The sequence below is a fragment of the Opisthocomus hoazin genome, chromosome 23 (genome assembly GCF_030867145.1).
Source record: "Opisthocomus hoazin isolate bOpiHoa1 chromosome 23, bOpiHoa1.hap1, whole genome shotgun sequence".
Taxonomy (NCBI): domain Eukaryota; kingdom Metazoa; phylum Chordata; class Aves; order Opisthocomiformes; family Opisthocomidae; genus Opisthocomus; species Opisthocomus hoazin.
The window spans coordinates 3,490,799-3,517,304 of record NC_134436.1 but is presented as its reverse complement, the minus strand read 5'-3'; the positions used below and the strand labels follow the sequence as shown (position 1 = coordinate 3,517,304).

Sequence of the window (26,506 nt, the reverse complement as noted above, 5' to 3'; positions counted from 1 at the left end):
AACTTTCAGTATCTTGGCCCCACCACGAGTGACATGGCTGCCAGTGTGTTTTACAAAACCTATACAAGCAGCCAGCCCCAAGCCCGGCAATTTATTAGTAAACTTCCAGCAGGGTTTTACAAAGACCTGAAAAGTCTCTTGTAGAAGAAAGAAGTTAGAGCTAGATCTTGATCTGATGTAGAACAGGCAGCTATGAAATACCAGTGCCAGTACAGCTTTTAAAAAAGATTTCTTAAAAGGAGGAATGATTTTGGACATGCCTCTGTCTTCTGGAAAGAGCTACAAGGCAGAGTCGTGCCTATGAAGCTGGACCTTGGAGACAGCTGTCAGTTGGGTGAGTCTCCACTACCCACTAGGAGCTCTCATATTAGAAAGACTTCCTTACTCTTTTCTGATACTGCTGAACTTCTCACCTACGTGTGCCAGCAGAGATGAAGATTAATTGTGAAGGCAAAATGGTCCCTGAGTACTGATGCCATGGGTTTATTCAGGCTGTGGATCAGCAGTTCAATGTGTTAAACTTCAGCTCTCACTAGTGCATGCAGAGCCAGGGCTGTGGGAGAGACATCTGACAGCTAAATGTATAAGTTTGTATTCAGCACCCTCAGCACCTCTGGAGGATGAGTCATCTCATCCTGACATCAGCACTAGAGTTCAGTTAGCCAAATGCTCATCCTTGGGCAACAAACTCTCTGCAGTGACTATGAAGGGAGCCAGGGGTATGAATTTGGACTCAAACCTCTAACACAGATGTCTAAAAGCCCACTGAAAAAACAATAAGGGTCTGGCTGCACTATTGCTGCAAAGAGGGGGTGCAAGAGAACAGGGGTCAGAAGATGAGTTTATGACATGAACTCCGACTGCCAGTATGGCTGGTTACTCCTTGCCTGCACATTGTATTTGGAGTTAGGATGTCTCATCCCTGTGGTTTCACCAGAGTTTAACCATAACTGAAAGATCTAACTCCCGAAACTAGCAGGCGATGTGGCTTTACCGTCATATGTACAATGCATACATTAATTATATCTGCAACTATAATCATATGGAGACATAGAAATATGAAGACCTTGATGTGAAAAGCATTTTAGTAAGATGATTTAATGACTCTTTACCCATGGAAATAATTCTCTGTACTCTCATCTATCAGGGCATTCCTCTGTTTTATATAGTAATTGCAGACAATCACCTTCCCCTCTGTTCACTGCCATTGATTCTCTTTCAGTTTAAATTAAAACTGCTTTAAATGTTTCCTTAATGTCCCTCACTTAAATTGTACAGCCTCTGTAAGGCTTTTCTCTTACAGGTGAGTTAAAGCCTGAACAACATGATCTTCTAACCCTGATCCATCAGCCAATTCCTTATCCGCAGATGGAGAAGAGTGCACAGAGACCAGCTGAGATCAGTGAAATTTCATACAGTCAAAAGAGATCTAGCTAGGCTTAAATCAGCACATCTTAAGTCAGGACATCTTTTTCTCAGTGAACGTGCAGTTGTTTGCTCTAACATCCCTCCTTCTTATTCTGCTGGGTTTTCTGTTTTGATGAATGTGGGAAACCCATCTGTCATACTGTGCTAAAACTGACTTATGATAAACAGGATAAAGCTTTTAAGTTTCTCTGTGAGACTTTGCCCATACTTATGGGATTACTATGTGTCAATGTCTCTAAGGCCCTCTTCTGTGTTGCTGCTGCTTGGCAGATTACTGACCGTCTCCTGACTGATGGTATCCAACAGTCTACACATACCTAGTCACTGATGTGCAAAATAAATGTGCTGCCTTAGATCTCCTTATGGTATGAGCCTTGCTAGAAAACAGACCATCAAGGTAGCTTAGACTAATACAGGCTTAGCATAAAGGCAGGCTTAGTGAGCTGACGCAGTCAGGTACCACAGCTCTGCTCAGAAGTGGCACCTTGCTAGGCTGGAGCAATATTTTCTGTTTGCACTATGCATCCATTTTCTCAGATAAGTAGCTGTTTCAGCATGCTTTGCTTTTTTTCTCCATTATCTCAACAAGTTTCCCATTACATTTGCATTGCAATGTGGGCAAAATAAAATGTACAGTCCTTATAAGCAGATAGGAACCAACTGCTGAGATGCTTGAATTTTGTTGAATTCCTACCAAAACCAAATGTTACTCATCTAAATAAGGGCCGAGCTTGGACAGACTGGAGGCCGCTGAGCTAGCCCACTAATACAATTCCTAGTGAGTTAGTTCCTCTGTACCAATCTGTGAGAAAATAGCAACAGCATGAGCACAACATAGAAAAAACCTCCATCTTTAACTTTCCCCCTTTGTTTTCAAGCAGTAGGATATATACCCAGAATGTCTGGCAGTAGGCACTTGGTCATATGATTGTAACAGCAACACAGGGAAACATCACATGAGAGACAAACTATCTAAATAATTCTAATTTTCATCTTTATAATTGCAGTAGTCCAGCAGGTTTTTTGGACAATCAGACAAAACAAACCTCCAGGGCTACCTGTCAAATAGACAAAGATAGCCTGAACTCCTGAAGAACATGGGAAGTTTTACCTGTGCAAAAAAACAAGGCCAGGTTAGACAGCGCTTCGAGCAACCTGGTCTAGTGGAAGGTGTCCCTGCCCATGGCAGGGAGGTTGGAAAGAGATGATCTTTAAGGTCCCTCCCAACCCAAACCATTCTACAATTCTATGAAAATCTGAATAAAGGTTTAAACAGGTGAGATAGGAAGCTGCTCCCAGAAGGAAGATAGATACACAACATCTGGCATGATGCTGGGGTACTGCACCGCCTCCATCACTGGCCCAAATTCAGTGAAGCATCTGTTATATCTTTATGGAACAGCATCTTAAATTTACTTCACTCTGCAGAGACTCTCACTCAGCCCTGGGATATGCCTAATAGAAGTCATATTGTAATATTTAATATTCTTATTAAAGAATCAGAAGGCTCCTTTCTAGGCCTGAAAACCTAAAATACCCCAAATGCATTGAAAACAACACCAGTGTAGGTGTCATTATTTACTGTTTAAGTTTCTGTCAAGTGCTGGAAATATTCTCAAAATATGAATCAGGACTGAACTATTTTATTTCCTGTGGAAATGCCTGAACCTCATTTAATAATTTCAGCTTTTGACCTGTCAGAACCCATACGGGATAAAGCACTGAGTGAATTATAGAGCAACAGCAACTTCTACTGTGCCCTAATTATTGATTAAAGTAGAAAGTAAGCATTCGCACAGTCCGGACTCAAGGGAAATGCCTTTCTGTCTCAGAATAACAGCAAGTTGTGCATTCTTTTCTGCAGTGTTGCTGCTATGTATATTACCCAACTGTGACCTGAAAGTGAAAACTGCTATAAAAATACATGAATCATCTTCTTAGATGATATTATCCAAGTTCAGACAGGTAACCTGGATTTTTAAGCTGTTTTTGCCTTACTAACCTGTCGTTAAAGCAGAACTGAAGTAAAGAAATGTACATGTGTCAGTTTTAAAGTTGGCATTGTTTCTCTAACACATGAATAAAATTTGAACAAATCTCATTCCCATAAAAAGCTGGATTCTGCAGGCTGGGGGAAAAAAAATATGCTGTTTACTCTTGCCATTAATGTTCTGAAAAGATATTTTCCTGACATAAAACTCATTTTCACTCCCGTTTCGGTTTTGCAGCATGTTAGCAATAATGTTTAAGCCTGTTGGACACCACCTCATGAAACACACTACACATCAACTTCATCAGGTGAGCACCCCACTGTTGTCTGCAGCTGGGGACCCTGACACCACGGACTTAAAAGCAGAAAGGAAACCGTTTTGTATCAGGTTAAAGATCAAATCAGAACATTTTGTTTTGTCATTTTAAAAAGAACTTACTTGGATGTTTTTGTCTGAAAGAATAAATCAATAGAGGTTTCAACTTTAGAAGCCAATGTGGAACAAAAGGCAGTGTAAAAACATCAAGCTGTCCCAAGGGCCTCACAAAGCCTATTTGCATCTTGTCAGTATACTCTGTGGAAGGGAGCCTAATGCAAGCACTTGCCAGCTATTAGCATGTGCTAATGAGACTCCTGCTATTGCCAGTTCAGGATGGGCACTGCAGGATTTCTTACAGAGTGGTTGGAGATGGGGTGCTGGCAATCAAGGAATCATCATGGAGAGGCATTTCTCCTCTGGTTCACACCAATTTAAGACCCTTTTGTGGGTCTTTTTAAAACCACCATTTGTGGTGGTCCAAACGGCCAGCATGGAGGCAGGATAGGTCACACAGAGGGTCACCGTGGCTGATTTCCTGCCCTGTAACAGCATCTCCTTTCAGTTCAGTCCTTACCCAGACCAGGATCCCACTGATGCTGGGACACTGTCTGAACATGGACCCAGAAAAATTATCTGCCTTGAACAAATAAGCTAATTATGAGGCAAGGCGTCTCTGGAGACCTAGCACCTGTAGGAACTGGAAACTAGAAACTGGGAAGAACTAAATGCAAGGGCTTTAGGGTATTTACACCCACTGAATACAGTGTTAAAGGATACAACCCCATATGCAAGGCTATCCAGCCCCCTAGGAGAGACAGAAAGACCTCTGTGTCCAGGAGGGATACAGTTTGAGATCTCCAGTCAGCAGATTTAGCCTGTATCCTGCATGGCACTGAGGTGTGGGAAGCCCTGAGACAGTGGCAGCCATCAGCGTGACCTCTGGGTCTCGAGACGTGGGTGTGTGCCCTGTCCAGCCCTCTGGGCATGCTCCAGCATCTGACTCCAAGGCAGCCTGCAACCATCTCACCTGAACAGCAACTGATGCTTGATTTAGCTTCTGGAAACAGAAATGCAATCTCACCTCAGGGGGAATTTCATTACAGCCCTCACTGTGGTTTGCTCAGTTGGTACAGAGGGACTCACACACCCACTGGCAAGAGTCATAGGAAAATGTACATCTCTTGCACTGCATAACATAGTCCCTCTTGAGACAGTAATGCTAGCAGATATAGCTTATCACACAGGCTGTTCTCACACAGCACACCACATAACCTTGTGCCTTATTTGCATTTTGCGTGAAAAGAGCAAGCAACATTAAGTTCAATCAGAAATGAAAGCAGAAGTCATTCTAATAAACAGGGAGATAACAAGAGCCCTGATTCTTCTCCTGGACACGATCACAGCTCCTCTCACGGCCAAGTAGAGCTGGGAGCGCAGAAGACAGGAAGAGGGCTCTTGGAGAACAGAAGAACCTGCTTTAAGGATACAACACAGAGCTACAATAACCGGGGAGAGAGAGAAGTAGAAAGAGACATACTGGAGAAGCTGACCATTGCGAAATGCTGACACCGGTCTCCTGTGAATTCGATCGGACACCTACCGGAAGAAAGAAAACCAGAAAGACAGAAACAAGATAGCAAAATGACACCCAAACAGGTCAAACTGAGGCCTCTTCTGATCCCTTCCACGACTCCTATCTGTCTGCTTTCAGCCTTCACCCTTACCTGCATCCCTAAGCCCTAGCCCAAAGCTGACATCAAGAGCCATCCCTGCCTAGACCACTCTACATCCACTGCTGTGCCCGGGAGGTTTTAAGTACTGTGGTGCATTTTTTATCTTCAAACATACTTTGTTTAGGATCTGGCATGTACAATCGCAAAGGCAGTTTCTCCAAACATCTTTGTCCGAAGAATCCATTTGGACATCTGGAGGGGAAAAGGGGAAAAATCACAGAACATGTCTGGCAGCATTCTTGAGGCTAATGTCAGAAATAAAAAGTGCATTGTGATGAATGGAAAAAATAAAGGCTTTACGCGCATATTTACTCTTCCATTTGCTTTAACCAGGCAACAGCAACATCAGCCTTCCAGCTTTATTTTTGGCCTGGGTCTTCAAGCAGCCAGCCAACCCCCTCCTTTCCTCCTCTGCCTGCCTCCTTCCTTCTCACCTGATAGAAGCACCAGCTGGCAGGAAGATCGAGATGGACTGGATGCTACTTTCAGATAGTCTCCTTGAAGCTGCTATCTAGATGAGACTGGCAAAAGGCACCACAGAGTGGTGAGCAGCTGCTCAAGCGACAGCGAGTGTTGTCTATGGCAAGCATCTTCCCTTTATTACCCCAGAAGTACCCACAGGATGCTCAAGGGAAAAGAGTTACATGGCGGTTAGAGAGAAAGCATGTGCAGAGTCTCTGTGTTAACAGAGAGAAAGGGACAGAGAAGAAGGCTGAACTGAACAGGTCTCACATGTTGTCCAGCTGCGAAGCTCTCTCAGGCTATCCTGATCAATGTTACATGATGAGCTGGGATATGCCAGCTCATGGGTCACCAGTTATACATTATGATGATGCTGCAGTGGCAGGGATGGCACCCTGCAGATGAGAGCCACTAAACATGTGCACCAGCTCATGAGTAAGCTCCCCAGAGCAGCTCCCAGACTGAGCCAGGTTTGGGGAGCACGGGAACATGGGCAGGGGTGCAGCGGGAAGTGCTGAACCACGTACAGTGCAGCGGCACCTGCACACTCTGCAATGTGACCTGAAAGAGCTGTGCGTGAACCTGGGAATCGATGGGATCTCAGCTATGGGTGGTCAAACATTTGTTCTCCAGGTTCTTATCTCTCTCTCACTACACATCTTTTCTTCTGGCCTCCCTGGATAGTCCCTCAAAGTTATCCCTAGCTTTCTTGAAGTCCCAGCTGTTACCTGCCTGTCCCACAACTCATTTCCTCACTCCCCAACCAACCTCTCCCTCCTCTGGGCTTAAGAAAGTTTTATCATTACAGCTGGCATCTTAACATCTGTTTTCCAGCTTCCTGGTGTAAGTGGGGCTGCAGGTTCTGTGCCTCATAGACATCAGACCTTCCTCGCTCTCAGCTGTAACCACAAGATCACACTGTCCCTTAGTGTTCATCAGAACCCAGCTGGTCAACAAAGAAGGGACTGAAAGACACCTCAGCAAAAAGCACGTGGACCAGAGGCCTGAGCTTGAGGCCAATGGCTTAGCTCCCTGTTGGTCCACTGCAAAGGACAGCAAGCAGCTGGAGCAGCCTCAGCACAGTGTCAGGCAAATGGTCCCTACCTGCACATGTGGTGGGGTGAAGTGGGATAGGTCCATATCCAGGTCCAGGTCCCACATGCTCACTGCCAGCCCCATGCAGACAGTGCAGATCTCACCCTGTCGTGCCTCCCAAAGGTACACTAATGCTTGCTCCCAGTCCACGGACACAGCAAAGGGGATGAGGAAGGGATGGCTTTGATGTTTAATATGACCAAAGCTTTGTAGTTCCAAAGCTTGTTGGCAGATTAGTTCTGTACTGTTGCTCAAGGGCTATGGCAGCTTTTGTTGTTCTTGACAGATTTATGTTTAGATGGTATTTTACAGACATACAACTCCTGTGGCAATAAAATAAAGTCATGAAGAGAGACGAATTCCTGCTTTTCTCTACTTGCTTAAGGGAACACAGACAGGTTTTCTCAGCAACTATTTAGTTCCCTTGGGGGGAAGAGGTAGAAATTAGAGAAGTCTTCCCTATTCGTTAGGACCAGGAAACCTTGATTTTTAATAGTTTTCCCTCACCATGGACAAACACTGACCTAAGCCAGTAGGTAGAAATCACAACATTTGAGGGAGTGCTAGGGGCTCTCAGCACCTGCACCACCTGTACAGACCAAGGGTACACCAGCCCATCTGTGAGGCTTGCAAGGATACAGACTTCTACAAACTGGAGGGCTCCTCTCCAAATGGGAGAGGTGAGATTCAGCTGAGGTCTGGGGGAGGACTTGAAGAGGCACCAGGTGACTGGGCACAAGGCAGGACAAAGTGTAAAGATCTCCCAGCTGTGGTGATGTACATGGCTGGTGCCATTCCCCCAGTGCATAGACGTCTAATCCCTAGCTGGAGACCTGCATTAACACTCCCAAGGGGGAAGGCTGAGGCATTTGCTGACACACTGATACACCACTGCCACAGGCTCCCAAAGGAGGCCATCCATCTATGGGACAACCTGCTGGTATTCCACAGGTAGCCTGAGCCTCAGCGCTGGGTGCTGGATGCCTACACGGGACCTGCAGATGCACCTCTGAATCCAGCGTGATCCAAGGAGAAGACATAGCCAATAAAAGGCGGCATAATCTCTCCATCCCATCTACTGTCCTTCTCCACCTCAACACCTCCACAGCTCCAAACCTGCCCATTTTTCCCCTAAAGAATGCATTTCCCAGTTCTCCAAGGCAGGCTGCCCCATGTCCAGGGGACATTTCTCCTGCTGTCCCTCTCGCAGAAGAAAGCTTTGGAAGGCCCTCCATGACTGACATGGCTTTGGCACTTGATTTCTTGCTGGTTTTCACTGCAGTTTTGGTAGGTCTGCACTGAGCAAAAAAGCTGGTGCACCCTGACTGCCCATGACCAAACCTATTTTCCTTGCTACAAAGCATCTGGTTTTTGGACCTGAGCTAACACCTCCATGCAGGAGTGTGCTGGGCTATTTGTGCACCGTGAACTGCTCGGGGAGAACCTAAGTGCATGGCTCTGCATGAGGCTTCACTGAACTCCGTAGTCATACATGTAAGTTTCTCAGTATCCAAGTCACTTTTGAAACTGGAAGTTTGACTTCCTGGTCAGGCAAATATCTTTGAAAAATTCAGCCTCTTTTCTCATTCTTGTACATTCATCTTGGAACACAGGAAAGGGAGACGTACCAGTAATGTTGGTTCAATACCAGGGAGCCCAGCCAGCTCCCAAGGGAAGTCCGGCCCAAGGGTTTACCATCAGATGTGAGTCCTGTTGACCTTCCCCGTGATGAAACAGAGGAAGCTGGTTCTGTGCAGTGCAGTGAAGAAAATGCCTAGTTGGCAATAAAAGAGCACAAACCTGAGGCAGCTGGGTGATGCAGACTCACAAGGACAGCTCTAGGGAAGCATGACTTTGAAGAAACCTTTAGGCGATTGCACTGGGATTTGAACAAGGCATCCAAAATGGTAGGTGTCTTCCCAATCCTTTTTGAAGTTTATTCATTGCCACTGATAAAGTCATAAACTTTTTCACAGAGTCTTCAAGGGTATCCAGTTTAGCTTGCAACGTGTTGCCCATTTGTCTGGGATCTGAGATGCCATGTATGTTGTAAGCACACTGAAGGGCCTCAAGGGTGCTGCTTAATGAAACAAATATCCTACCCACCTCAAAAAGGGGTGCTTCATCTGAAAGGAGCTAAAATTATCTCAGGCACACATTTGAGAGAGGTCAGCCAAGGCTGGAACTTCAGTGTGACTGAAGCTGCATGCCATGAAGCAAAGACTGAAAATTACGTAAAAACTGGTGAAAGGAAATAAAAACCCAGAGAAAGAAATTGGTGAGAAGTGAAAACGCAAAACAGAAAAGTGTCAAAGAAGCTTTGATGCCATGACAGCTACCATATCGCCCATCTTCAGATCTCTGCAGTCAGCCTAGTGTGGGTGGGGAGAAGAGGTTTCTAGACAGAAAGCAGTGGATAACTCTCTTCTCTGTGTCTAGAATAGCTCAGGCTTTTCATGTTTAGTTACTCATGAATCAGCACTAGGAAAAGAGACAGAAAAGTAGCCCTCATAAACATGAGAACCTTCTGTTACTTCCCAAGCTAACATACAAGCTGACAAGACACACGTGCTCCTCCGGCGTCCCTGAGTCCCGATTCCTCATAAGCAAGGCTTCTGGTAGCAACAGTGACCAGGAGACCTTTGAAAACATGCAGTACTCATGGCTCCTAGTTTCTGAGCTGTCTCATACTTCTAGGCTGGTGAAGATGATTGGTTATTTATTACTATGGTTCCAGACGTGACTTCTAGGAAAGAAATTTTCAGTGTGCATGGCACATGAGTCTCCCAGTCTGGACAGGAACAACAATGAAAAGCATCCCTTCTGCACGCAGAATGTGCTGGCTGTGGTAAGGACTTCTGGGCAGCTGGTCTTCAGTGGTCAAGAAAATGGCCTGAGGGACATACCTGAAATTTAGGGTTCACTAAATTTGAGAGCCATGAGATAGTCTTTGGTCGTGGCAACCTTATTCTTGGACGTTTGGCCCTAGTCAAGAAGATTTTGCTGGCTATCCCAGCAAAACAGAGTCCATCCTCCTTTGGAAAGCTCTTGCTGTGACTACACAGGTGGTGGACTATTCCTGTAAATATTACCTTTGGAATTCCTGGTCCACTCCCTGGTGCCACGGAGGTCCAACATGTCTCTGCTCAAAGGCCAAGACAGGTGGACAATGCTGTGTCTGTAGGAATGGTCTTTGGAAAGTACAAGGCTGCACCAACCTCTTGCAGACAGTACTCTGTCCCCTCTCTAGCCTGTGTGGAGAACCCCGAAGACTGCTCTTGCTTAACTCCATCCTTCTGTGCCTAAGCAGGTGCATGAAAACTGAAAAAACATTGCCACATCTGAAAATTTGCTACGTGTAAATGACATCGATAAAACTAGTCCGTGATTTTTCTTTCCAGATTCTGTTGCTTCTGGAAAATGTTCAATTATTTCAATTTTGAACAAGTCAGTGAATTTTTTTTTATCCCATTTTGAAAACATTCACCAAGTTCTGCTCTTGGTTTCAGGATAAATTGCAGTTAAATATTTACACGGCAAAAAAAAATGCAGTAAGATGATCAGCCAAATAAAGCATCTCAAAAAGTATAAACCAAAATGGTTTGAATGACCCTTTTCTATGTTGTTTGCAGAGCACTTATTTAAGAAAATTAACAAAATTTGATCTTTTTGCCCTATGTCAGGGCAGAGCAATAATTATTGTTGATTATTTGCTACTATTAAATAATAACATCATTATCATAATGTTCCTGCTGGAAGCAAAACTTTTTCTGCCCAGCTGTTGATTAAATCTTGCAAGGGTTGGCACATTTTCTTTATTCACCCAGATCATAATTAAAGTATGCCAAATTTGGTAGCTCTCATGCAATCCATGTTACAGAAGAATGTGAACAAGCAGGTGCTTCAAAATAATGGGATGAGGAGAAGCTGTAGCAGAAGGACACAATGCACTGATATAAGATAATGGATAAATGTTTCAAGCATGTTGCTTATTTGTGCAAATGGCTGAAAAAGAAGACAGTTCTGTCATTGTCCCCTGACCAGTCCCAGATGATCAGGTTCTGGAGAGCCATAAAAGGCTGCACTCCACAAAACTGCTGATGGGAAGAAAAGAAAGCAACCAGAATAAATACAGAGGCCTTATCCAGAGCAGCTGATCAAGGCATGTTTGCTGTATAGTAGAGTCCAAACCGCTGGGACACCCACTTCTGGGCTCAGTGAAGACAACAGCACAGCTTCAACTGAGCTGTGGGAGCTCAGCAGGATCTGCGCTGTTGTCTTCACCGAAACTCAGTTGCAGGATTAGCTTCCACATGCTGATGTTTCTGCAGGGTCTGCTATAGTTATACGTGCATTAAAAAGGATGCATTGAACAGAATGCATAGACACGCTACTTGAACCCCCAAAATACCTGATCCTTTCATCCAAGATAAACAGCATTCAAAAACTACTGATTCCTGGCTAGTTCAGGAGATTTGGAACAAGATGTGGAGATTTTCACCCCTAGCTCAACACTGTGGGCTCTTCATTTCCAAGGACATTGCAACATCTCCCCACAGAACTGCACATAAGTCCACAGAAAAGTGACATACTTGTGGCTGTGCAATGCGTAACTTGTGCTGACCAAATCAGCAGAGTCATTGAGAGGGATGGCATAGCTTCTAACACCACAGGGGAGCTGAGCAAGCTGTGCTGCAAGGAGGATCATGGCTGTAAGAGATCAGCCTGATGTTCACCCCTTTGAATGGTGCTCTGGAAAAGCACAGGGGAGCTGGCAATGCGGCTAACCCTTCAGACCAATCTTTCCCCTTTCCCGGGAAAATCTGCAGGAAACAATATACATGGAGGAGGTAAGCAAATGGGCTTCTAGGAAGTGAACATGTAATTTTTTAAATTGGTGATTTGCATGCATCAGCTAGTTTAAAAGTGAATTGAACTTTTCTGTTTTGCTTTGTTTTGTTTTTTATTCTCTCCTTGACTTTCACTTTTTGTCTGAGGTCCTCTAGGCCACTGACTTCACTCACATAATGCAACGCTATCAGCCTAAATGCAGAGAGTCTGTTTATCTGTCAGTGTTTGTAAATCCTTCAGCCTGACTCTTGCAAGCACAACCAGTCAAATATGGTGGGAGGATGTTGCTCTTTAAGTCTTCTGATCCCATGAAATTTAAGAAAAACCTGGCCCAGGGTAGCAGCCACTTTGATTAAATCAACAACACAGAAGAGTCACAAAGTGCCTTTGAGCGGGAAGAAGGACTGTGCAGTGATGAGACTTGGCTTTGTTTCTTTGATTGGCTGGGAAGACCCCCAATGGTAGATAACATGTGCCAAGACCTAACTGGGAAGAAGAGTATTTCTTCTGTGATACACATTCTAGCACAACCCCATGGGGCATGGCACACAGCAATAAAAAATTAGAGCAGCCTCAAATTGCTCTAAGTTGTGCCAAGAACCCAATGGGCTCCAGGACCAAGGCAGACCCAAGATCAGAGGCTGCTAGCCATCTCAAGTGCTACATTCAGCTGGACACAACAAACCAGTTACTACTCTTCTGTGTCCCAGCCCAGCTCAAGGTCTTGAGACTTGTTTGTGTGCATCCCTTCTGCAGGTACTGAATTTGCTCTGCTCAAACTCGCCAATTCCTTACAGGTATGGTGAGGAACCAGTCCAACTTGTAAGGTCAAAATGGTCTAGAGAAGGGTCAAGAAATTCTTCCTGTCAGCAAAAGCCTGGGGCTTTTCAATTTCCTAGGGCTGTTGAGTCAATTCTATTGTGTGTGGCTCAGTTGTTTCCTGGGTTTACGTGGAGAATTTGCAGAAAATCTGAGGCAAATGAAACTTCTCCCATCTAACTTCCAGGTGGTTTGTTTGCAAAGTCAGGATAACATCACAGATTGTATCATATTCGGGTTTCCTTTGCCAATAGAATTTACTAGTGTCTACTAGTGTAGAATTTACTCCAAATTAAGGACAAAATTAGGTAAGCACACAATCCAAAAAAGGCACAATTTCTGGAACAGCTCCAAGTCCGCTCTGGGCTCTTCCCCAGTGAAGAAAACTAATTGTCCAAGGTATAGATAAGTATATTGAAAAGGGATGGAGGAATTGTGTTTACAGGCAAACAGTTTTTTCCCCAGAATTTAAAAGACCAGGAGGAACAGGTTTCTAGGAAGCCTGTTAAAAAATAATAATAAAAGGCCAGCTGCCAATTTAGGTGATATCTGTAACAAATCAAGTATGAGCCACTTCAGGAGAAGAAATCATTTGAGAAGCCATCTGCTCTTTTTGCTCCAGAGTTCCCGGGGTAACATTAACAGGAAGGATCTCCTGTGCTTGTGGACAGCTGCAAAAAACAACATGCACTCCAGGAACCTTATTACAGGATGGTGGCAGATAGTGAGCAAGAACACTCTATAATTCTGTTTTCTGATAGCTGGTATTGGACAAGCTGGTAACGTTACACAGGTGCCGGGGTGTTAGAATCTTCTTAGCACTCAGTGAAGGAGGACTGAAAGCTGGCACACGGTGTCAGAAGACACCCCCAATAGCCAAGAGGGAACAGTGCATGAACATGTGTTGTTCTCGGCTCAAGATGCTCACGTAGCTTTTGTTTGATCTCCAAGGCATTTTAAGAGGTTGTGCGCAGAAGAACCTATCAATCTCCTCCATGTTCACATCTCAGAGGCATGGTATAGCTGAAGGACCAACGCTGGCTCCCATGTTACAGAGTCCAGAAATGCAGGTCAAAGCCAGCATCTTCTCTTCCTCTAGTTTCTCCTCTGAATCTGTATCATTGTATCTTTCACAAATCACAGCAGCAGATCTGTCTTGGTGCAGTGAGGAAGTTGTGAAACATTTCAGCATTTTGCTAGTTTGCAGGCAGGCAAATGTGGAGTCCATTTATCCATCATCAGTCTTCCCCAATCATCCACGTTATTGGGAAAGCCATTTTATGGGAAATACTAAGTTCAGTTCAAATGCTTCTGCATTCCTCAATAACTAAATGTTGCCTTTTAGAGTCCAGAAACTCTAAAGCTATACCACTTCAAAAGTCAGGATTTCTTATCTTCAGACAATTATTTAATGATAAGAACCCCCAAGGAGAATGAACATCCAGATACCTCCTCAAGCAGTAAGATCAGAAATTACTTTACTGTGCAAAAGGCACTTGGTTCCCTGGGTTCCTGTTAACACAGAACTGTCTTTTCTGGCAGATGAATAGTGACAGTGCAGACCTTCAAAGCACCTCCTTTTGGTTAACAATTTGCTGCCCTTCCATATACACCCATTCAACTCCCATCTGGTTTTAGCAGTTGGTACCTTGGGACTCAGAAAATGAAATCATTTTACCATCTGCAAGTAAAGAAATAAGGCTTTCAGATGAAATAAAATAATTATATCTGTTTCGTATGGCACATAAAATCTTAATGGAATCCATCACTGAGCTGCTTCTCTGTTCATCAGCTATCACAGCAGCCTGCTTTGAAGGTAGACTGTTTCTTCGCAAGGCTGGAATTACTTTGGTTAAAATAGTCTATCTGTTGAAGACACATGATAACTACCATGTGTACCCTTCATTAGGAATAAAGGAGCCTTACCATTATAACTGCATATGGCAGGAGTTCAGGAAACTCTTACTGTAATTAGAAATTGATCCGATTTGAAAAGTCTTGATCTGGATTCAAGTTGTTCCCAAAAGAAATAGCCTTGAGATCTATGCTTTCAGCACCACCACATTGCTTACAGATAGAGATTCACACATTCCTCCAGGCTCCAAAGGTTGAGCTCTACCTGGCATGGAAAGAGTGGAACTGCTGGGGCTTCCTGGGGCTACAGCTACACCAGAATAGTGGCTGTGACTTTGATTCATCATATGGGGCTTCCTTCATGTTTTCTATGCGGAACACTGGCAAGATGAACTTACAGTGCCACCAAGCAGCCAATGGTAGAGACAACCAGCCTAAAGCAGAGGTCTGTGGTGTACAAGGAAGGGCTGTTCTCACTTCGTGCACATGGGAAATGTGGAGGACCACAGCATGTGGTTTCTGTCCTATATGGCTCTTTCCATGTTTGAAGGGGCAAACCTGGGAGAACTGGAAGATGCTGTTCATCCTATGTTCTTCCCACCACAGCTGATCCTGCATTGGAAAGTGAGAGCACAGGAGCTCAGCAGAATGCATTTCCACATGGTCTTTCCTACTGCTCCCTGCCATAACAAAGGAGTACTGGGAGAAGGGAGGAGTTGTACTAAGCGTAATCCAGCTCACAGCCCTTCCAAAAGCGGTGATATTTCTGCTCAGATGCATCCTTCAAGGCCTGAGGAGCTGCGGTGTCTAGTGAGCATCACACCATGTAGAAGCCGTGGTACTAGGTTAACATCCACAGATGTGAATACCTTTGGCTGTGTGTCTCCACAGAGCGGTCTCTGGGCCATGCAGAGATAAAATAGTCAGCTCTAGGCTTCTCTGAGCTGGGCACAGTGATGCCTGGATCCCCAGGTGAGCTCAGAAGCTGACTGCATCTGCTCAGCTAATACACACCAAGAGCACCACCTCATGTTCACTCCGCAGGAGCCTGGGGGCCAGTACAGGTATGCTTTGGGTACCTACATCTCCAGCAGCAATTAGACTGCACTTTTCATTCACGGTCCCCATTAGGCTAGGAAGGTGAGCTGTGAGATGCTATTGGCCTTGCTGGCTGTGACAGATTTGAACCACTGGTGAAAAGGTCTCACATCCCATTCCACATGCCTCGAACTATCCAGCTCCACCTTAACCTCTCCAAGAAATTTAATTTTAAGGATAACTTAATATGTCTCCTTGGGTTATTCCGCAGGCTTTTTTGAAGGGGAGGAATAAACAGCCCAAACCCTGCCACAAAGTGGCACAGAGTGGTGAACAGCTGTATGCTAAACCTGCTTCTGGGACGCTGAGGTGCAGATGGGAGAGGTAAGAGGCAGGCCTCAGCAAGGGACCCCCTCCAGTCATGGAGGAGGAAGGTGGCTGTGCACTGGGGAAAGCCCCTCTGCTTGGAGGGGAAGGTGTGTCAGCCGGGGATGCAGAGCTTTGACTAGATCAGGGAGGGCAAAAGGGACCCAACCTTCCCTGTGGCTGCAGAGGAGAGAGGGAAGAAAGGGAAAGGAAACAGCCAGGACAAGCATATTCTTAGAGAAAGAGTCAGGAAAAGTGAACAGTGACACTCACACAAAAAAGAAAATATGAAACCACCTCCCCCAACCCCGACCCCTCCAGTCTCCATTTCTGAACTCAACTCACAGCTCAAACTGCAATTGCCAGGAAAATTTCAGAGCTACCCGTCCTCTGGCAGTTGGACAGAGGTCTTCTTTCCCCCAGCCAAGTAATTTCCGTACTGACACAAGAACTGCACTCACTTACTTGCAAGACAGCTGGTTAATCCCCTCGATGTAGTAGCATACCCCACCATTTACACAATAAGACTTGGCCGTTTCATTGCATTTTCTAGCATGCCCAGACCAGGAGGAGAGAGTTGTGGTTACTGCAGGGAAACAAAAAAACACACACAAAAAGGATATATTGTTATTTCCTTTGTTGAGCAATTCTGTTCTCTTAGATGATTTTCAACTAGTTCATTTGCCAAAGTAAAAACTGCAAAGCTACAAACTTCAGTCTGTGCCTTTAGACCTACCTTCACCTCTCCATGTCTTTGGGCTGTGACTTGACCTTTCCTGTCCTAGCATAAGTGGCCATGTGATTGAGTTGAGGACATGCCTCCCTCTAAGCACCCAGCATGTCAGGGCAAGATCATCGTTTTGGCAAGCTGTAGGGAAAAGTGTCCCTTTCCCACCTCTCCTGCCCTCCCCTTACACATGCAACCCTACACCAGCGGGCAGGCAGGAGGTGCTGCAGAGTCACAGAGTCATGATGGCATGCTGCTGAGGCCTGATTTGCATCATGATTTTTGACCCAGATCCAGAGATACCACAACGGACATTTCATTGCTCCACATCTCTTGGAGGAAGCCAGAAGCAAGTGCCCTTATTTTGTCCCCAGCACAGGTCCAGTGCAATTAAGAACAGCTCCATCTCTCCCTCCCCTCTTTCTGAGCATTTCTCTGTCATGTCCCAGTGGGGTTGCCTCAAGAGATCAGGCACAAGTTCTGCAGTAGAAATCAGTCAGCTCTGGTCTGTGCTAAGAGGAAGGCAGTCAGCACGACTCAAGTTTCCTGGGATACAGATGCTTTTCCAAATCCAAATTTCTTTCTGGAGAAAAGCTTTCCAGCCATGTAAAGCACAAACAAAACTGATGGTACTCTGCAGAATTTCACCGCAATTCCCATCTCTGAATGACTCAGGCAAACTTACAGCCCAAAACAGTCTCCACAGGCAAGATAAAGGCTTCTAGGAAGGGAAAAACCTTTGGTTAGAGTAACTGATACAGGTTACAAAAGCAGACCAGCTTTGGGGAATGCAGACCCATATTGATGTAAGTGAAAGTGGTCTGGGCACTCAAAACCATCTGCTTTTTCCAACTGAATGTTTAATCTCACTACAGATAGTCCCCCTTCCTGGACTACACACCTTGCTTATACCCTAACACAGTTACATCTCCAACAGTGTGGCTACTACCTACTTTCCAGTGCCTTTTATGCTGTACCTGAGGTTTCTGAGGAGATACCCTCCTCCATCCTGTTTTCCAAAGTATGAACGAACCTCACGGAGAGGTTAGTGACTTCAGACCAGTCACTGAAGACGTAACACCTCATTGACGCAGAATTCGAGGAAGAAGGCTGGAGCCAGAGCCCCAGGCAGGAGCTAGTCGGAACCACAGGAGAAGCAGCAAGGCATGCCAGAGCCTGCCCCGGCGGGAGCCAGGGCTGCTCCCCACATCTTGGGCAGCCCCTGTGCCCATCCCACCTCCACAGCAGGCTCAGAGGCTGCCACGAGTGCCTGCCCTGATGCCTCCAGCTGCAGCCCACACCTCCAGAGCCAAGGTTTCTGTTGTTACTCTTCGGCTCCAGACCAGTGCATGATGGGCATGTCCAGGCTCTCACATGTAAAGAAGGGCTCCAAGCATCCTGTGAAACTTCTTGCATTTTGGTGATGCTTGGCACATCAGCAGCTGAAGAAGATTATTTGGGCTCTCTTGCTTTTACACTGTCTCTGACTGCATGGGGTCCACACTCCTCTGAATGAGGAGTTTGCTCATCAGGCTGTGCACAGCAGGAGTAGGTCACACTGTTACCTGCACGCTGCTGGAGGCAGAGCCAACCAAGCTTATTGTTCATTTTGCTTGAGCCAATGCATTGTCCAACCCCATTTTCTTCTGTTCCCATAGGGAAGTCAATGCCTTCCACTGTCTGACAGAGCCAAGGCTGTGCACCAAGCAGAGCTATTTCTGTGCTTTGCCTTGAATAACCATTGTCTCTGGGGTTGTCTTTTCACAGCTGTTCAGGGCAGAGCACGTTGTCCCAAAGTGCTCTGCAAACAAGACGTGGCAAATACTCAGGAAAGACTGAAAATGCATATGGCCCTGGGACAGCAAATAGCTGTTCCTGTCCTAGGTCACATAACACTAGCCAGCAGGGAGCCAAATGTGCAGAGCAGTGTACACATACTGGAGCATATGCTGGGTTTTAGGACAGACAATGATTTCACCAAGACACCAAAGTCCTTGTGAAAAAACCCTCAAATATGAAAACTCCCAAACATCTGTAGGGACATTCAACACTCCCTTCCAGTTAAGATTAATGGGAACTAGAAGCCAAAGTCATCATAATGACTTTGTAACAAGTGTGAGTAATTTACACCTTCATGAGATAGTAGCATATTTCTTCTAAGGCAAGTGGAGAGGTGTGGGTTCAAGACAGAGGAGCTTTAACCATGTATGATAGCACCTGGACTTTCTTTGCAAAGTCTTTCCTTTAGCTAGACCCAGCCACTTAAACCAAGCCTTAACAACAAATGCCATTTAAAAAATGAGCATGAAAATAAAACCTAGCCTGGCAGCTTGCAGCTGTGTCCCAAAATGCAGTCGGAGCCAGGCTGTGCACAGGTTTCTCTATGCATGTGCACGAGAAGCTGCAGGTTGTGTAGGCTGCTGGGCTAGTAGGAGATGCCTGCTTTATTTTGCAGCTCTCTTGGGTCTGGCTGGGCCAGTAATGTGGAGGCAGAAGCAGCGGCAGAGCAAGCAAGGGCCTGCCAGAGAAGTGTGAAAATTGCAGGGGAGCAGGTACAGAGAAGACAGCCGCTGTCCCTTCAAACAGTCCCTGAGTACTGCCTGGCCAGCACACAGCACGGGAGCTGCTGAAAGTCGCTTGCAGGGCAGCCTTTGGTTTGGAGTGCTTGCAGGTTTTTAGTGAAGTACCTTAAAACTGCACAGTGAACAGGCCTCTGCTAAAGCTGCAAGTATGGTATCAGATTAGGGAGCACTGAAACTTCGTGAACCAAAGCACCGGTGCAAACTGAATGGCACATGGATGAAGAACAAGCACAGCCTGCAGGAAGCCGTCACCCCTGCAACCATCAAATGTACCAGTTGCTAGCAAGGAAAACTATCCATCTCGCTAGGTCTCACATCATAAATCCTACAGGAAAGGATTCTGGAGCAAGCCTTCCCCACAGTAAAAGAAAAGAATGGAGGGAGAAATAAAAACAGAGCCCAGAAACCTCCCCACAGAAAACATCTCACATGAAAAGGTACCCTTTCCACCAGAAAAGGTGGATGGGAAGATGTAGTGCTATGTGATGTTGTGATACCAGAGCGGATTACAGTGGTGACCAGCTAGAGATTGCGTGGGATTTTCATCCCATATGAACAATTATGTTCCTTTTTAACAAATAAAAAAGAGACTGACATGAATGAGGCTTGCAACATGCATGTTGTGCACTTCTAGAAATCGAGTTGTCAACAGAGCTATGCCTGTCAGAAAAATACGTGGTTAATCAGTTCTCCCACAAGCATCTTGTTAACCTTGTTGTCTTTTAAATCCTGTTTTCTGCAAGTACCATGACTTTTGTTCCAAAGAAGCACAAAGTGTTTTATAACTGAATCATGGAATCGTAGTACTATGGTCCATTTGTTAGCAGCAGAGATGTAGCAAATGCTACAAAAAGAGGCAGTCAGCCCAGTTCCCTGTTGAGAAGAGAGTGTCATGAAATACAGGCTATTATAAGGCTATAAGCTGAGAACTACTGGTCAAACCAGAGCCCTATCTTGTCTCTGACAGTGGCCAATAGGCAATGATTAAGGAAGAAGCTCAGCATGAGCATACAATAATTTTCCTTTGGCCATCTAGGATGAGGAGCTCAGAGACAACCTAAATCAGCTGCAGTGTCTTTACACTTGATAGCCTTTGATGGATTTCTCTTACATGAATGTGTCTAATTGCTGTTTGAACAAATCTAATCTTGTGGCATCCACAATATTTGTGACAAGAGCTTCAGTGTTACTTACACTGTGTGCAATGACACATCTCTGTTTACTTCTTTTAGAACTGCCCCTTCCTGGCTCTTGTATTAGGAAAAATAGAGATCATCCCCCCCTTAACTGTCCTGTGCTGAGATAAATAGAGATCTGAACAAGCAAGGGAGTAGTTTTAGGTCCTAGCTGCAATCTGGGTGGAAAGGCACTCAAGTGAAGGCAGTGGAAGATGATGAGGGGATTTGTGCAGTAACATCAGTCATATACTGACTGCCTCCCCAGGTACTTCAATGAATTAAAAGCAGGAAACAGGGAGTGTGCATGGGGCAAGCTACATAAAATAAATGGTGAAATTAGACCAGTGGGAATAAGCAAGGCCTCCTGAGACAGGGTCCTCTGCAAACACACAGGCAAACTGGTCACAAAGCTCCCGCAAGGTGGAAGAAGGCCTGGAGCAGCTCACCCATCAGTAAGTCAGACCTCCAGCTGGTCTCAGTCCCAGGGCTGAGAACAAAGCAGAAGGGAATAAGGAGGTCAGGACAGGGAAAGGAGGGCTGCCTCTTGATGGATGTCATTGCAAAAGATCTGAAGCCACTTTTTATTTTTGCTGTCCCAGTCAGTGAGGATAGCGCAGCATAAACACAAGAGATTCAGAGTATTGTAATAATTTAGAGTGTCTACTTTCCACTGCATGCCAAGATTATTCAGGACTAACATCAACAGCAGGGCAACAGAGAGGAGAGCCATGGGCCATGATATTGCTATGTGGACTTCCCTTCACACAATCCATCTACACAGAAAGGTCATTAATTATTGTGCAGGAATTCTTACACAATTCCTAGCATGCACATCATGTAACCTTTGCAGACAGCTCACCAGCCTGTTCTCAGGAATCTGGTGAAAAGCTCCCCTTGCAAAGAGTTAATTAATGCAGCTTGGACTATAAATTCTAGTTAATTTTTCACAAACTACAGCTACTGTCGAGGAGAGCAGGGAGACAGTGATAGTTTTGCTGCTTCTTTTTTTATAAATAACTTTGACTGGTGGGTTCATAGAGTACAGACACTTCATTCTCTCAATATTTAGACATTCAGTTAGACAGATGAACTCAGCTGGTTGGAGAGTGTATACAAATTGCCTGCTCTGTATATGCCTCATGTACTTGCTGATAAAACACAGAATTGCTGAGGTTCTTCTCAACTGAGTTCATCCAACTGTTTGTCAGAAGAACATGGCTGAGAAGGTGTCTGGCCAAGCTGTTCCTTAGGTGCAGCACTGTGATCCTGGCGCAAGACACACTAGATCCATGATTTACACTGATTAATACACAGAGGGGCTGTTGATCCTAATCATTCTCTCTGTGACAGATTTCTGTACACCTGGTATGACACTCTCTTCTTTTAATAAAGCTGAACAGAGGCTGGATGTTCACTGCTGCTATCTGTACACAAAATCAGAAGGGCCTGTGCAGACTGGGGCTCACCTGGCAACAGACTGGGAAGTCTGGAGCTAATAAAAATTCTGCTACTATGTGTTTATTCATTTGGAAATGATCCATTATTCACCCCTGCATTTTATTGAAATAGATATGTTCCCAGTTCCTGAGGGGATCAGGAGGATCAATAGCTGCAGACTAGAAGTTCATCCCAAAATACAGACGCCAGACTACAGGACGCTCACCTCAGAGCACCAGATATTGCTGATCAAAACAACACAGGCAGCACTTCACCTGTCTCCCATCTACACTGTTCAGGTGTTTCGCTGAGGAGCAAGCTTAAAGGTTTCTGAGTGCCAAGGGGCTGCCTCTTTGCATAGGATAGGTAGCTACTGCAGGGGCAAGTCCTCTGTTATTATAAAGCTTCTAGTTGCTCCTCCAGGCTGATCTCTCCAGCTTTATGAAGGAGCCTTTCCTATGCTTTTCTCTACCACAAGGGTCCCAAAATGCATGTGTTTGTTAGCACCACAGCATTTCATTTTCCCAAATCCCCATCATCAATTGTAGTAGCAGCAACGTCAATAAGGGATCATGTTCAACAACATAAAAAGCCTTTTGCAGGGCTAGTGCCAGCATGAATGCTTTTCAGGTGGGACAGCTGAAGCCCAAGAAGTGAAGCAACATGACAGGATCACACGATGGAGTCAGGCAGAGCAGATCTCCTGGTACGCAGCCTCCTGCTCTGAACAGTGAGCTTACAGCCTCAGTTCTTCCAGGGGACATCAGCCTCCATCCTGTGCTTCACTCCATACTGCCCATCTTTGCCTTTAGAGTCACAATGGCCTGTCTTTACATCACATCTAGAGTAGCAGATGTGATGCCTACTTAAAAAATACACAGCATGCAAAATACGCAATGACTGAGACTTGATAGCAGACAGGCACAACACAGAACTCTCTGCAGACTGACAGCGAGATCTCCAACACGTACACCTCAAGGTACCATGCCTGTGTGTGTGCAGGCTCCACTCAATTACCAACCACACCTCCAGCTGTGGATTTTAAATTATCTGAGCAAAGGCCACACCAGGACTTATTTTTAGTGTAATACTGAAAACTGGTCTGTCCGCATGATCGTTGGTGGACTGACTTCTGCCTGTTCTGCTGGTGCTCTGGGCTGCCTGGACACTCTTCAGTTTCAAACCAACAGCACCACTCTCTTGCTTGTAGCATTGCTGGCTCCAGGAGAGCACAGTGCCTTCAGACTGGAGTGACCAGAGACTGACCAGCCAATTAACATGCAGGTCTGCCATGGTCACCCAGTAAAAGCCATGCAAGACTGGACTCGAGACAAGGTTTGGGAGAAATGCCTGAACCTTGATTACACGGCACATCTTACTGTGGTGTATGCTGAAGCTTCGATTCAACTAGATGTGACTAGATGTGACTTACAAACCACATCACAGTAAAGACATCACTGAGCCATTGTAATCATGCAAGTCTACCAGGCCTATGTCACCTGGGAGAGAGAAAGTAAGGAAATCATTTCCAACACCCAGCCATGCTAAGCATTGGGGAAGGTATTAAATGGGTGAGGGAGAGCTTGAATGAGTCTAAATCAATGAGTCTACAAACATCACCAAGATGACAGCTAAGAAAACTGTGGATCCAAACTGGTGTGTGAAGTGTTAGACTTAATCAGAGAAAGAAGAGCCATTTCACCTGCCTTCCCATGGCAATCTCTAAAGGGACTTTAGGGAGGTCTTGTGATGTCCAGTGGTTGAAATAAAGGCCCTAAAAATCAGTCCAGAGAGCGCAGTTTTCATTCAGGTGCCTTACATTTTCCATCCTCAGGTTCCCAGAGATCATCTTCTCATCTGATCCTAAACTTCTCCCTGCCGCAGAGCACCCATAGGGTGAGTTTAGACAGCCCAGCCAGCACTGCCAGCCTACGTATGCTGGTAAAGACACTCAACCAGATCAGCTACATAGTGACCCAGACAAAGGACAGGAGCAGAGTCCAGGTGAGCAGCTGCAATGATCCACATATTGCTTTGGAGCATCTGCCCATCACTGGCAGATCCTCTTATATCCTGACTGTGTTCAAACCACGCTTCCTTCACCCAGTCTGTGTTCTCTTTTTACCCTCAAGACTTCACCTGTTTGTTGAAGTCAAGGAAATGAACTAGAGGAGAACTCAGCAGTAGAAAACAAACAAAAGGGATTACCTGACCTTTTCAGAGACTTCAAACATTATCTTACCTTTTAAAAATGAAACCTTGGCAAGATTTTAGTATCTGTCCTGCATAAACCCTCCTTCTCAGAATGCTCTACAGATTGCTCTGAACCTTCTTCCTTTTTTCCTCCATCAAAATTTTTCTAAACTTTGTCACTGATTCCTGTTCTGTTTACCAAGCAGATCTGTAACCACAGACTCCTGAACCTTGTTTAGCTGCTTCAAGCTGCACATGACAGGATCACATTACCATTTTCAGTTCTCCGGATGTTGAAATGAGCATAAAGGACCTTTCTCTCTGCATCAGGGCACGTGATCAAGTTACCCCATCCCTGCAAGTTCCTGCCTGTGAGCTGAGCCACTGTGACCACCCAACTGCACAATCTTAGCCTGTGACAAACACAAGACAACATGTCTTATTTAACACTTTTTCACTATGGAAGAGGCTACTGCAACTATCTCACGCTTACCAGGCTCAACAGGAAGACTTCTTGATAAGAATAGTAGTCATGTCTTTTCTTTTCAGCCCCAGCGCTTTCTGAAGAAAGCATCTCTAGGGCTGCTCGAGCCTGACAATGCTCAGACAAAATCATATACTCAGAGGAAGGTGTAAGACTGTGGTACCATGTCATAACATGCAGCGTCATGGAAAGACTTTCCCAGACAACAGATTTCCTTTATGAATGTGGCCTTCAGAGTCCAGCTTGACCATGTGGACCAAAGCTGGTGTTAGGATTGACACTACACCCCTATGACCAGGCTAGCACTCATCACACTCAATCTACAGATTTTTGCATCTGCTAAATAGCTCCAGTTCATCTGGAGGTGTCCACACCACTGAATGAAGTTGAGTGGTACCCCATGCCATACACATAAGATGTAGTGGGGGCATCAGGAAACCCAACTCTCTGTCTAGCAGGTCCCAGTACTCATGTGAAGTATAGGGTTGCATCCACAAGGGCTGGACAAGGATACAAGGCAGATTTGAATCCAGACAGATCTCAAAATGCAGTACCATCAGATCCCAGATCTCCCAAGTGTGCTGTGTTTGGTCCCAGATCCAGACTGGTATCAGAAACACCATGAGATCCTTGGGTTTCTCCATACTGTCATGAGATCTGTGAGGCCTACACCAAACAGTCCCCCTGTCAAAAGGAACCAGAGGTCCTGCTCCAGCCAGCATGTAGGCAAGGGGAACAGGAGCTAGGGAAGAGATCCTATGCACATCATCGTAACAATGCAGATGTTTCCAAGAACCTATGGTACCAGTCTGCCTCCTTCCTCTCTGTAGTCTTATGTCAGGTGCCAGCTAGGCATGCTAAGGTACTGAGATGGAAAGCAGTAGGACAAAAAATATGCTTCCTGACAAGAAAGTGACGGAATAACAGAGACAGAACACCTTGTAGACATAGGTTATATTTTGAGTGCTGTCTGGTGTGTAAACCTGCCTTGTGTCAAAGATGCAGCTGTGCCCAGATGTCTGTGGCCACTAGAGAAGAGAATGAGGAACACAGGAGTGACTCAGAATGTGGCAAGATTTGCTAGTAGCTACACTTAGAGGTGGTAAGAATGGTTTTAACAGTGCTCCGAGGGGAAAATACGTGAAATCCCACTCCTTTTCTCAAGACAGGTGTAGAAAGGAAGGCCAGACCATCCGGAAATGAAGTGGAACCTTCAGGAAAAACACTAGTTGAAAACATATACAGCAGGAGCAACAGGGCTACAGGAGATGAGGCACATGGGGCTACACAGAGTGATGGGGTTTTATCCCCTTGCCCATAGGGATATCTATCTATACCCCCCCCATGTGGGCCATGGCGACAACACAGTGAGCTTTTTGAGGTGTAGGGTCTAACCTCAGCCTATCTCCTAAGGCGCCTGCTTCATGCCACAGGCCATATAGAAATGGCCAAGTGATGTGACAAAGCTGCCTGTGTGAGGCACTCTCTCCTTTCCCAGGGAACTGCAGCTACCACCATGTTTGCATTGTGCTTTCTCAACATGGTGTTTAAAATCCAGGGGATCATTTTCTACCTTTCAGTGAAACAATGAGAGATGGGAAAACCTACAGGTGCCAAACAAGCTTTTGAATACAGATATTTAAAAGAAATGCAAGAATTTTACAAGAATTAGATAGTTTTCAGCTTTCCAGATCATCACACATCACAACATAATTACCTCCCCACATGTTATACTCATGTGCAATTCTATGGTAGATCATCAGTAACCATAAAAGTCAGGGGGACTATGTGTTATTTAGATAACTATTGAGAGAGAACATAAAAAAGGAATGTGAAGGGAAAAGTCAATTACAACTTTAACTCCGGAGACTCTACCATCTCTTCACATTGTTAAGAAAAAACAGATAGTCAAAGATGATGTTCCCACAGAGGAAAGAATTTTTAAAAAGG

The 26,506-nt window shown here is 45.2% G+C and overlaps 1 protein-coding gene across 3 annotated transcripts in view; it reads right to left on the bottom strand.

The window, feature by feature from the left end:
* Positions 1-26,506, bottom strand: part of NRG2 (neuregulin 2) — a 174,863-nt gene that overhangs the window by 19,581 nt on the left and 128,776 nt on the right. For 2 of the 3 annotated variants that reach the window (XM_075442267.1, XM_075442268.1), the window contains 2 exons: positions 16,421-16,541; positions 5,275-5,333 (listed from right to left, as the gene is read on the bottom strand). In XM_075442267.1, the coding sequence (XP_075298382.1) occupies positions 5,275-5,333; positions 16,421-16,541 (180 nt within the window). Of the gene's footprint in view, positions 1-5,274; positions 5,334-5,585; positions 5,663-16,420; positions 16,542-26,506 lie in introns of all 3 variants that reach the window. The other variant, XM_075442269.1, reaches the window with a different exon arrangement.